Source organism: Melanaphis sacchari, unplaced genomic scaffold, assembly GCF_002803265.2.
Source record: "Melanaphis sacchari strain LSU unplaced genomic scaffold, SCAv2.0 Contig106_pilon_pilon, whole genome shotgun sequence".
In the NCBI taxonomy this organism is placed as follows: domain Eukaryota; kingdom Metazoa; phylum Arthropoda; class Insecta; order Hemiptera; family Aphididae; genus Melanaphis; species Melanaphis sacchari.
In genome coordinates, this window is record NW_020270400.1 from 521,420 (window position 1) to 535,819 (window position 14,400).

Below are 14,400 nucleotides of genomic sequence, written 5' to 3' on the forward strand. Positions count from 1 at the left end.
TTCAATTTAATTGCTGTCGTTTCGGGTTGAAATCACCGCAGCGTGTCCGGAGTATATAATTCGTCTATATGTAGGTACACCTATAATCTATACGTATTGTAGACATTCGAACAGAACTCATTATAGTTTTTCAATGTTTTTAATTGATTGTGGTGTGAATTGTACACGGCACGTTGCGCGAGTGCAATTAGGATTTCAACGTTTTCACGGTGAAAAAAAATAAATAGTTCAAAACCTCGTTACCTACTAGGATACACCTATACGTATGATTGTATTACAATATATATATGACGTTGAAATAAACAACTAAGCTGAATTCGCTGTAATAGCACGTCGTTTGGATGGTGTTTGCCCGACAACGACCGACAGATATTATTAAAAAGAATTAATATCGCCAGTTGCGCGCGTGCTCGAGTCAATAAACGTATAGCGATTTTACACCAAAAAAAAAAATCGGTATCGCGTGGTCAGACTGAATTATCTAAACGCTCGAAAACTGTCCCACTAGTGCAACCCGACCATAGTTTTTGTATAATATTACTATGTTCCGAACGTCATTAGACTATTAGAGTAATAATAATATGATTATTGATATTTCGTATAGGTTATCTATCTTTACCTGTGGTCTATGTGTCCGCACGAATTGCGTCCCCACAATATTTATCGAGTACACGAATTGCGTCCCAGTAATATTTATCGAGTACACGAGTTGCGTCCCAACGTAAAATTGTAAAAACATAATTTTCCTACAGACTTAAGATTGTCTAAAGCACATTATAACTATCGGTAGGTTAAAAACATGGTTTTTTTGTAATTACAAGTAGGTACCTATGTAAATTAAAGTAGTATAAAAAATTATAAGACGTAAAAACATAATTTTCCTTCCTGTATACAAACTAAAAGTATAATCTGCTTAAAAGTTACCATTTGAAATAGAACTGGGAAAAAAATATAATTATAAAATAGTCGTATGGATAAAGTCGGACGCAACTCGTGTAGTAATTTAGATAAAGTCGGACGCAATTCATGTAGTCATTTAGATAAAGCCGGATGCAATTCATGTACCTTCTTATCGATTTTTATATATCGGGACGCAATTCATGTGCAGACTATGAATTGTACCGAAACTATTATAAAAAAAAACACTTAAACCTCATAGTAATTTAGGCAAGATACAATAATTCCTCTCCGATGAATAATTCGTCTCACATTAACCTGCAGTTGCTTAACTTTGGGGTTCAGCTTTGGAAAACCAAACCACATCCATCCAATCAATAAGTTTTCACTTATTCGCGAATAATCAATGGCCAATAATAATAATAATCACGCGCACTGTTTCAGAAATTCAAAAATTACATAAATTACGTATATCATATTACAATCTATTTTATTATAAAAAACATCCACAAAAATCTCTCACAATCCTCATTAGTCCTAAACATGTTTATGAAATTGAATTCCAAACAATCATCCTCATCGGCTTGAAATAAAATTGGTCACGTGATCTCCTTATAATTTAAAACCCATTAGGAGGTACCAGGCCACGAATTCGTTATTTTGAAGTAGTGTCAATTGACACGGTCTACGGCGTACCTCTGTCATGTCATTACGTTTCATGTGTTTTATTCGTATCTTCTAATTTGGTTGTTAGTTAAACAGTTCTGTCTTATCATATATTAAAATAATTTATAAGTGGCCTGTATTCACGACTGTAGCATGAAGAGGAATATATATTTTAATAATATTATATTATATGACGTAAATATTCACATTGTCATTTGTTCGTCAACGTATATTATATATAAGTAAATGAATAAAATTATATAGACAAAAAAATATATACATTTTCAAGTATATATTTATGGTTTGTATTTATTCTTGTTTTACATCCGAAGTCGTTTTACGTGCATGACAAGTCACGAAGTATTGGCGTGTAAGACTCGTTCGAATGGATTTAAACGAATTTTCTACAGGAATAAAAAAGTGAAATACAATTTCCAGTCTGTTTAATCAACGATTGCTATGGTTATCCCGAGGATTATGTTTCCGTATTTAGGATTTATTTTTTCTTATTTAATGTGATGTTAACAGAATAACAAAAACAGCTTGATTAAAACTGGCAAATGTTTTCAGTATTGCTATTTGATAACGTTTTACTCGGCTCAATCATTTAAATGAAATTACTTAAATCATTATTATATTATTTTTATTCTATAGTGATAATTATAATTATTAACAGTTTTCTTATTGTTAAATGTTGATATTTTCATATAAATCTTATAGTTTTAATTAAATTTAATCGAGTCACTTGATGAACACTTGAATTGTACTTTTCAATTAATTAACGTTTATTATTTAAAATATTATATTAAAAGTAATCCGTTATGTGTAGTGCTTTTCCTGAAAATAGATATTTTAAGTTTTTTCTTACACAATTTCTAAATTTGTGTTATTAAAACTATACTGTATAAACACACAAACATTTAGTAACTTTTAAGAATCCTAGAATCTATCCTAGAAATATTCTGCTGCTTCAATACTTGTGGATTACATGTTAACAATGGTAGTTATCATTCGGAAAGTTAATGGTGTAAAATTAATTAAAACATTTGTTTTTATTTTTATTGTATATGAAAAAAAGAAACTTAACCCATGCGTATTTTATTACACAACGCGTACCTTCAATATTACAGTGTCATACGTGTTAAATGTAAACGAAAAATGTTTTCTGTTAGTTTTTTTTTTAAGTTACATGAACAATTTTCATAAACAATAAAAAAAAAAATAGTTTGTCCATAAAAAATATATAATGTTTCATGACTTTTTTTTTTCATTTAAATCTATATTGATTTTGGAATACTCTGAATTTGTTTTTTTATTCGTACTTATTGTTGTTTTTGTCACGAAATACAATATAAAAAAATAATCTTGTAAATAATCAATTGTTTAAACATACAATTCGTTGTAATTTTTAAGTTAAATTTAGTGATTACAGACTCTCATTTAAGTTATCAATTATCAGTTATTAGTATTCTAATATATTTTGTAACGCGTGCTTATTTATGGTACAACAAATTGGAAAACTCAAAGAACTATCTTGAATGAAATTAGGTTTTCTGATATCTAATATCTTTATATAACTATAATGTTAATATAAAATGTTTTTAATATTTAAAAATATTAATTTAACTTCACTTAATGAAGTTAAGTTTTATGAAATGTATCAAGCAGGTATGATTTTAATATACTTATGTTAATAATAATTTTAATATCTGTCATTTCAGTTCCTTTTAAAAGAGAGATATTATTATACCTATAATTCTCCATGGCAAAAATGTTGAACGTTAAAAGTATAATGTCAGTTAAATATTCAACTTTAAGATACATTTTAATTATACATAGTTAATTTTAAATACTTATTAAATAAAAATTGTAATGAGCATATTTTTGTAATCTAGTTGCGATTTATTATTAATATTTCAAATTGAATGATGACTTATGATTTTGAATCATAAAAAAAAAAAATTTCAACTGAATAAAGAATTTGGAATATTAAAGAAAATTATTATTTTTTTTTAAATTTCGTTTTTATTCAAGAAAATATTAGTATATATAATATTTTCAACTTTTTTTTTAAAATGTAAAAATTAGTTTATGTTAATTGTATGTTATATAAGTTAAATATAGCACGTGTCAAAAGTCTAATCATTCGACTGTGGTACGCCTAGTGTCATTTTACAGAAATTTAAGGGTCGTTATAATGAGCGTAGAGGTAACTCACAGGTGTTACAAATTTCGTATTCTACTAACATAATGGTTCTTTTCTCATTATCAGCTGTTTAATGTTTTTTTATTTTTTTTTACTTTTCATCGTAATATAAAGATGTTTTTGGAAGTACTATAATGCCTATACATATAAACATCAAACGATCAACAGGATCGTTACAGTCAAATACTAAGTTTCGAGAAGCGTATCTTAATTCATATTATATATTATTAACATGCAGTTATTAATTAACGTTGCCTATATTAAATTTTAAAATTTTAAAAATAAGAGTTGAAAAATTATACTATTATTTTATTGTAAAAATGAAAATTTAAAAAATAACAATTATTTGTTAAAATATTCTGAATTCTTCATTGAGCCCAATTATGTAATTATGTCAGGTCATAACCAACTCCAACACTGTTTAAAAAGTAAATGAGTATATCTATATAATATGTACATCTATTGTTATTAACAATATTTTTCTTATTTTTTAAACTCGAAAAAGCGGAATTTCAAACATTGTTAAATAAAAAACCAAAGTTTCAAAAACAGTTGTAAATATGAGACCCATCCAACAATATAATTAACAAATTTTCTGGACTGTTTCCAAAATTAATTATTTACTTTTTACTCCGGTCTCCGGCGAGCTGAAAGACAACCAAAAACGGGCAACTGTTTTCAAAAATCATACCTATCATGTGCGTACAATACTGTAATAAATAACAGAGTCTCTAAGTTCTATATGATAGCTGATGAATATTATTTTCTGTAGTAACTATTGTCTATTATTAAGAACCAACGAAAACTATCAGAAATGCGGGGAATGCAAATACGTCTTCTGTATGTTATGCGCGCGTGTATAATATTATGACATACACAAGAAGTGCATTCGTGTATGACACGTCATTATTATTATTATTATTTTATCATACAGAGTGATTCACCAAGCATTTTAAACTCTATTTTTTAAATTTATTTATTTATTCAAATTCAGATTTTTTACCAATTTTAAGTATATTTATAATTGTTTGGATTTTTTATACTATTTATGAAGCGTGTTTTATGATTATACATAGACGTACATTTATTTTTCAAATATTAATATAATCTTTTCCCCTATAAATAGGCAGCTAATGTTTTTGAAAATTTCATGTGCCCAAGTCAAAATATTCGTACGAGCAGTTACAAAATCATTGATACGTACATATAACTACACTAAGTAGGGCACTGGTCCTTAAAAACGGTTCTAGAATTCATCATACTCGGACATTTTACATTGTCGACGTATTGATTTTAATTGTTCGAGACTTCGGAATATCATCTTTGCGAGTACCGGAAAATTTCGAGGAAAATCGGTATTCGAACGAGGTACGTTGAATAGGGAAAAAACGGGGTTGTGAGCGCGCTCGGCGAATCACTCTGTACAACATAAAACCGTAATCTTGGGTTCGTCGACCGTGACCCACTGAAAAGGTACATAACACACACACACACACACACATGTGTGTGTACCTCACCGGAGGGTCTGGTACGGCCGGTAATAATAATCATAATAGCGACGGCGCCGTGACGTGTGTGTGCGCGCTCGCGTATATCATCATGAATAATATTGCGCGTACGGGAAACCAGTCTCCGGTAGGAAGCGGTATATCCCCGACGGCACGCGGCACGGGTGGTTGGGGCGAGGGTCGTGCGAGCATCTGCTCTTTTCGGGGGGGCCCGCTCGCCGCCGGCCTCGCGCACCCGGCCACGGGTCCGCAGTTTGCGTCTGCACGCGTAACGGTCGCGTCCGCGTCAACACGACACACTCGTAACGCGTTGTTCGTACCCAACCGCCGCCGCCGCACTTTCGTCCGTCCGTCCGTTACCATGGCGGACTTTGAGCGTCTCATACCGGCGGACCGTTGCGAAACCGGAGCGGTGTCCAGGGTGTCGTCGTTTTCGCGCGCGTCGCTGGCCCGGTTCAGCCAGCGGCTGAGGCGCCGCGGGTGGACGGTGGCCACGGACCAGGACAAGGAGAACGTCGGCGCCGTTGCCGGCCGGCAGTGCCGCGCCGCCGCCGCCGCCTGTCGTCAAGCGCGTGAAATTCGACGAGCGCGTCTACCACGGTCCGATCGGCGGCCCCGCTGCGTTCGGCCGCCGCGGCATACTCAAAGACGCGCCCGCCGGCCGGGTGGCCGCGCGTTGCCGGTCGTCGGCCGTCGGTTACTCGAACGTCACCTATTCGGACGTCGACGACCCGGTGCCAAACCGGATGCGGATGTACGACGTGCCCGTCACCAGCTTCTACATCGGCGCCGGCGACGACCGCTTGCCGCCGACGTGCGCGGCCAAACGGTCGTCGTCGCGGTTATCGGCGCGCTGCTGCGCGATCGCCAAGAGCAGACGGTTCGGCACCGACCAAGGTTCGTGTACGGGGTCGCGCGTAAGTCAGGTCAGGTCAGGTTTGGTGAGAGGGTGATTTGGTCGTGTTTGTTGTCCGGTGAGCGGAATCGACGGGAGGAGTGGGTGGGGTAGGGGTTAGGTCGGATCCTCGAGCCCTAGATTTTATCGAGTCATTGAGGTTGTTGAACAACCGTCGAGAAAAAAAGTCTTGTACGCCGTTATGATCTAAGTTTTATCTTTACTTTTGACTTGATTTCAGAAAAATCGACACACGATGAAACATGAGATGTAGGTACACTAATCTGTTTACATGACTTATAAATAGAAAATTTTCTTTAAGCGACCTTTAATATTAAAATGTATACGCCTCAGCCTTCTGAGTCATGGATTCGGAGAGTCAGTGAGTTCTTATATTCGACCCCCGATCTTCATGGAATACGTTTACGAACACGACTCGCGTGTAATGACGATGTGCAGCTAAACGTCTCACTACAGACTATTCTATTAGTATTTTGTAATGAGATTTTTGAATAATTTATTAAGTCAGATATTGTTTGTGGGTTTTTTTAGTTTTAGAACAATTTATATATTATTTTTTAGTACAATGCTAATTTACATAAATATTTTTTTTTTTTTGATTGAATTTAAAATTTTCATAAAATATTAAAACGAGCGTAGGTAGTTATGTATGTATATTATAATTTATAAACAGTAAGCTTTGTTTAACAATGTGGTAACGCATAACGTGTTATTATACTTGACTAATATTAACTTCAACAAATTTATCGTCAATAGCATAATATTATTTATGATACCCAGTGTGAGGTATCAGCATTTTGCATTACTCGCAGATGCAATAATAAGAGCTCAACAATAATCTGCAATTATAATACGTCCACGCACATTTAATCCGCCTTATGATACTTCGAGTTTCAAATAATAGTGATTATAGTATATAATAATTATGTTAATGTTAAAGTTATTTGGTATAATGAGTAATTAATTATATACATAATATGTAAAATTGTTGATTGCCTATACCTATGTTCATACCATTCTTCACAGTACATTACTATAATAAATTTTAAATGAACACAAGCGATTACAATTTGGTATAAAATAATAATAGACATTTTTCTGGCTTTCTGAGCAATTTTGAAGATCTTACTCTAAAAATTTAACATTTAGTGCCTTAGATATATTTCACAGAATTAACAAATATTAGGTATAGTAATACATCGTCAATTTAATATGGCCATTAGACTAATATTATCACATCGCTAATTCTTGTATAATATTGAAGCTCATAATATAATCTTTAATGATTGATCACATTAACCATATAGAACCTATTATTTATTTTTATTTTTCATAAAAATCGTGAATAAATAATGTACACTATGCATAAATTGTGATTGTGTGTTTAGCAATTTAAAAATTATGTCCTAATCACTTTTGGCTTTTTTATTTTTGTTTGTTTTTTGTTTAACTGCTGTAATTTTTTTTCTGAAAATCACCCTTTTTTTTACATGGGATTGGAAATCCATCAATACTATAAATAAAAACGATTTAAAAATGTTCTCATTTTTAATATACGTTCAGCGTCCATATTAAACCGTCACCATTGCGTCGAGCAATTATATTAATAATAATAATACTATATAATGTAATTTATTATGGAAACGTGCTGTCGTTCATAACGTAACGATTTGAAATGCACGCGAAACAGAATAAAGCAGTTATTGTTTCGCACGTGCATATTATTATACATTGATAGGTATATATCATATCGTAACCGCCCTGCGTCGTTCACGCCGTTATTAATGAACATGTGTAGGTACACGTGAATCACCCCCACATATACTCATACACGTAATTTACATTCTGTGTATAGACCTTTTATTAATTTGTTTTCCCTCTCGTTCACTGTTTTATTTAGTTTTATAAAAATAAGCCGCGGAATTTAATTTTTGAAACATTTTATATTAGTGTTTCCAACTCCCTGTTAAATATTATGTTTTTCACTACATTTTTGACAAGGCCTGTGTAGTTGATGATTTGTGTTTTATTCTTCCCCAAAAGCAAAACACTTTAAGTTCGCATTGTATTCAAGCGTATAATTTTTTTAAAGAATATTGTTATTTTTCGTTTTATTATGAATTCAAAATCGTGTCTTACGAAACAGTACCGTTATACCGTGTATATTAACTAGCGAATTTGATAATGAATGCAAACGCAAAAGTTTTTAATCTGACGTTTTAGGACACGTAACCATACCTTCGGAATACTTATAAGACAATACTGTTTATAATTTTAAATTAAGGCTGCTACCAAATTTGAATATGAATATTAATTTAAAATAAACCAATTCCTTATACAATCTTGAATCTATCCTTTTGTCTATGAACTTTCGATATTTTAAAAATTTGCAATAAAACTTCTACAATTTGAAATACTATTGGAAAATACAGTTATCGAGTTTTTCAATTTATCTTAAATATATTTGTTCTTGTTAATTTTTTACAATCTTATGATTGGTCGACTGTACCCTATATTTCTATTGAAGTTGTTGTTATATAGGTACAATTGAATAATAAAAATGTTTTTCCGTTGCCTTCCACATTGTAAATACAAAATAAAATAAAACTAATTATAAATAAATCTTTTATGTAAACATTTCACAGATATACTTCACAAAAGCACGTCATAAAGTACGTAATATTTATGAGTGCCTATTCTTCTTTTAAATATATTTATTTTAAAAATATTTGTATACATTATTTTCTAATTAAGATGATATTATATTAGTAAGATTTACCTAATATTGAATATTGTTAAGAAATGTATGTATACATGTTTGCTATTTAGGATAGACAATCGTTTTATAGATAACCGTTGTACACTGTATTAATAACTTTTATGTACCACCAATTTTCGTAAAAATTAGATATATTCTGTTTTAAATTTGAATAAGAAAAATAAGATAAATTATACCAAATTATTTTATTATTGTCCTGGTTAATTGCGAAAATACAACATAACGTTTATATAAGAGGTCTAAGAAAAAAAATACACTTATTTATTTGATTTATTAACCTTTCAAAGTTTATGACTTTTTATATTTTATGGTTCATAAGTGATGAATGCATCTCTATGTTATTAAATGTATACAAAATAAACCACATATGTTTAATTAAAGTGTTCCATATTATGTGAAAATATTTATGATCTACTAAGTAGTTGCTAATGTTTTAAAATTGCACTTTAAAATGTCAAATGTATCGCTGAAATATTCTTGAATCGTTGCTATAAATAAAAAATAAAAAAATTGTAATTTACTGAGATAAATTGGAATAAATAGATTATCACTACTCTCGATATAAATATATATTTTCTAATTTAATGAAATTCATGTAGGAATAGACAAACCCTTTTGTCTAACATAGAAATTAATGTAAATGGTTAAATTGAAACTCATCATTACATAAATAAAACTATCGTAATTTATTTATTGGTATCGCTGTAACTTATTATATATTAATGTTTATAGGAACGTCAATATCGTCACTAAAAAACAATAACTCCAACTCGGAAACACAGACAAAACAACGTCAACATCACCACCCAAAGGCGCGAGAATCTCAAGTACACAACATCAACATTCATTTGCACGGTAATCTAAACATTTATATTTACACTTATCCCGTAGCACCTAAATTATGTGGTAAACCTTGTGTGCAAGATGTCCCGAGACATTTAGTTTATTTGGCAACTGTAAGGCGTTTTGTCAAATTCCCGACTTCATATAATTGCAGTGCTGTTTTCGCAAAATTCCGAGAAAATTAAATTGTATACAACCCCCATTAGGTGACTGAAATATATTTGCATTACTAGACATCTCGAGTTCATTAGGACGTCTCAGCAACAGTTTATATGTATATTATTTTATGAACCCGTTAAGGACATTCTACCAAGTCATATAACTTCATAGTTGGTTCGTTAAAGCTGACGGAAAACTGCACATAGATATAGTACACAATTGTATTTAACACAATATTATGCATTTATGTGTACGCATGTTTAACATTATTACGGTCTGGAGTTGTTTAATCGTTTGTTATGTAATTGCTTTAGGTCTGTTTGCCGCCGTGGAACACGGTCAACTGGAAAAAGCGAGAAACATATTGACAACATGCGAGGTTCAAGTAAACAGGTAAATCTTATAAAAATTCATTAATAGCATATTATAATTCATCAATGAGGTTTTGGTTTTTTTTTTCTAATCAGTGTAAACAGCGATGGGTTGACTCCTCTCGACGTGGCTTTTCTGAGCAACAACCGAGATCTGGTTCGACTTCTATTGACTCACGGAGCTACAGAAGGTAAATAAAAAAACATTTAAGAAATTGAAAATCAAAATATTTATTAAAAGAAAATAAGTTACTTTAAATGAACTTTATTTTTATTGTCAATATTTAGAGACCAGCATGAAAAACTTAGAAACGCACCTGTCGAATTTACTCGAAGAAGCCGAAGATCGAGTGTTAGGACTCAGGCGTAGCGGTAGCCAAGATGATTCACAAACCAAATCGCTAGCATTATGGGAAAGGCGGAAAAGAGGCTTGAAAAAAATGCGTATTGGTTTCGAACACGCTAGTAAGTTTAACCTTTACACTGTTTTGGACGAAATCTGACTTAAAATAGTTCGAGAGAGAATGAAAGATCGATTTGACACGTACAGTACATGGATGATGTTTATTTTGAATGAAAAACTATGTCGATGAGAATATACTTGTGAAATGACTTTCAGATATTCGTAGAAAAAACAGTATAATGTACACTATACGAACAAGAAAAACAAATTTATGCACGTGAGGTTTTGTGGATTCAAAGAATTGTGTACTCGAGTTCTACAGTCTTAGAAAAATAAAAATTAACGTTAAGAGGATAACAGTTTTGTGTATTATCCATAAAATATATATTTAGATACATAATATATTTATACATATAGCGTTAATGTTGTACTGACTACGGAAAATGAGTATGAAGTTTTTTAATTTAGAGCATAAAAAAATTTAAATTGTTATGTAAAATAATTATTTGTAATCTCGAGCTGACATTATTACATTTTTCAGTTTTTATTTTGTTTTGAATACATACGGAATAAATCGAAACGACCACGATGCTTGTTATTATTTTTTTCTATTTCAAAATATAGCCTTACGGAAAATATTGGTATTAAACGTATAAAATTAAATTAAATTTGTTTTATGAGAGCAATATTATATTATCATTATTATGCACAATATTCCTACGCTATTAAAAATTAAAATACATAAATAATGTTTACCGTGATCGACTATTGTTCGTGAAACCGTTATACTTGTTTTGTGTATATACATTCCGGTGATAGCACCGAGAGAACTCTATAAATGTATATAATATTAAAAGCACCCGTCATGTTACATACGACAATATTAAGTTAAATTAATTAAACTTTATTTTTTACAGAGCCGCCAGATAAACCAGAGAAAATGATCCTAGAGGTAACGGGAAACAATAACGTCAGGGTATCTTGTATAGAAGCTGAATACCCAGAAAGCGCTATATGTACTAAATTTAACGGTAAACATAACATTATATTTATTAAAGACATAAAGTCTGCTCTTTGGTGAAATTCTCATTAAAAATGATACTTAAAATAAAGTTTTAAATTATGAAAAAACAAAACCTGATCATATAGATCTACATTTAATATATTATACAGTATAATATTCAAATAAATAATAATACGTGTATTAATTTATAAAATGAATATTGTGTATTTTCAACATTGAGAATGTATTCTGAAATGTATATATTTTGTCTTATATGTACGGAATTTCGTAGTACTAAAAAATGAATAAATACGACAAGTGACAACTATGGGCAACAATAAAAATTCAACTCAAACTTTTTAAATACACTTAGTCGATTATTTTACGTTAGACACAAAATAATTGAAGTTATTATTTTAACGGTATTCGTTTGTCTTCTAAATAAAATCCTAAAATAAATATTTTCCATTAATTTAATATAATTTATGCATATAATACATAGACTTTATGTTCTAAATATTAATATAATTTTTTTTTACTATAAAAATCCTACACTATACAATTCAAATATATAGTATAGAAATCTTTAATTTACATATCAAATTTATACTATAATTTTATTACATTATTATATAATAACCTAACAATGGTAAAAATTATCTTTAATAAAGATAATAATCTCTCACAATATAAACCGTTCATATTAAATTGTAGGTACTAATTTTTTATAAACTATTCTATCGCTGTTAAATCATAAAAATTAAACTTGACCACTTATTTAGATTTATTTTTCATAAATTATATACTTTAAATAATAACCTTTTTTTTCTATAATATTGTATTTATTTTCAGTTGAATGGAGTACATCAGAATCCTTTACAAATTTAACAGGGTCTAAATGTTTACCTGCAACCGACGGAGAAACTACCATTAATAATTTGGAGCATGGAAAGACCTATTACTTCCGATGCAGTGCAGGAAATTTGAAAGATTTTAGTGACTATCAATACCCAACTCCGTTTTCTGTCACTATTTCAAGTAAGCTTAACTCTTTTAATATTATTCAATTCTGTGATCTAATTGCTACTGTTAATTGGTTTTAGGTTGGTGGGACGTCTGTCAAGAATCTCGTCGATGTTCCTCAGCGATGAAAGTTAAGATGGATGACATACTTGACAAAATGATCTCCATTCGTCCAGACCTACACAGGTCTCTGTTCGAAGTCAGTGGAAATGACTGCATATCGAATATGAAAAGAAGAAAGCCGCCGACGTTTAAGCAGTTATTTAGCGGCAATACTAAACTTCATAAGAATCTCCGGAGGTATTATCTTAATACATTTTTCTTTATTTAATTCAATGAATTACGTTTATATGACATTTATTTATTTTTTAATTTCAGAGGTGTATACCTTTCTTGTCTGCTGTACCACGAAGACAAAGTTCTAGTAACCAACGAGGACTACCTACCCGTGGTAGAGATTGACGATACGTACCCAAAAGAAATGCTCAACGATTTCCATTGGTTCTATAAAATAGCTTTCGCGTGGAAGGATCTCAAATGGTTTAAGGACGAGTTGGAGAAATCGACTAATAGTTCGATCAGCTTCAGGGCGAAACTTATCCAAGCTGTCACCCAGATGCAAGTAAGTTGTCGGTCTTGTATATGAATCGAAAACGATCTCAAATTAACAATAATGTATTTATAACATTTTTTTAAATAATTCAGGACATTTTCAATACACAAGACCTAGGTAAAGTTTACTATAAACCGATCCGTGACTCGGACGGCACAACTGTGATATGTACGGTAAATAACGTATGTCAGCCAAAAAACGTTGTCAACCTGAAATGGACGCCGATGGCTAAGATTTTGAAGAAGTCGTCTCGTTCTGACAATCTTACCGATCTGCTGATATCATCTATCCAAGTAAATTAATCTAAGCTCACTAAGTTTAATTGAATCGTATTAACACTAAAGGTACAATTCTTCTTGTCACATTAGGACCAAATCATGTTTTACCAAACAAGCAACGCCAAGCTGCAGAAAGGCTTATATGTCGGATACTTACTAATGAGAAGCTCAGTAGACATGTTGCACGTCATGGTGCCATTGCAAAATCCTAACATGCCCGTTTGTTATAAGATACGTGATAACCCCCACGTCACCGCGTAAGTACAAATTAATGTTCACTGTAAACGATTCATCTCACATACCTGAGTGGCTATCAGAATTTAAAACATAAATATTAAAAAAAAATCAAGAATTCGGGGCATTTTTGCAAATAAAGAAAAATATTTCCAAAATCAATGAACTGTTCATATACTCAACGCAAAATTAATATAAAAATCAACAATGCAATGAATATACTTGTATTACCCCTAACCTCAGTTATACTTTGCGCTAATGATACAGTAAAAAATTTAAATTTGTAAAAATGACTTAAGATAAACATAATGTAGATGAATTTTTTTATATACAAATATACCAAATTAATTGTAAACTATAACCATAATTTCTTTCTTTTTTTTTTTTAGTTTATAACTTATATAATATTATATAATATACTCGGGTAAATTTATAATACTAAGTTTTTGTTCATTTAAAAATTAAATCAAGTTAATAAGTTTTATCAAAATTAAAAACTAT

General features: G+C 31.1%; 1 protein-coding gene across 3 annotated transcripts in view; it reads left to right on the forward strand.

The window, feature by feature from the left end:
• LOC112603338 (ankyrin repeat and fibronectin type-III domain-containing protein 1) overlaps positions 1–14,400 on the forward strand; it is a 138,428-nt gene that overhangs the window by 121,856 nt on the left and 2,172 nt on the right. For all 3 annotated transcript variants that reach the window (XM_025351856.1, XM_025351857.1, XM_025351858.1), the window contains 10 exons: positions 9,705–9,827; positions 10,289–10,367; positions 10,442–10,536; positions 10,634–10,810; positions 11,666–11,779; positions 12,604–12,789; positions 12,855–13,074; positions 13,153–13,396; positions 13,480–13,680; positions 13,756–13,922. In XM_025351856.1, coding sequence (XP_025207641.1) covers positions 9,705–9,827; positions 10,289–10,367; positions 10,442–10,536; positions 10,634–10,810; positions 11,666–11,779; positions 12,604–12,789; positions 12,855–13,074; positions 13,153–13,396; positions 13,480–13,680; positions 13,756–13,922 — 1,606 coding nt within the window. The remainder of the gene's footprint in view (positions 1–9,704; positions 9,828–10,288; positions 10,368–10,441; positions 10,537–10,633; positions 10,811–11,665; positions 11,780–12,603; positions 12,790–12,854; positions 13,075–13,152; positions 13,397–13,479; positions 13,681–13,755; positions 13,923–14,400) is intronic.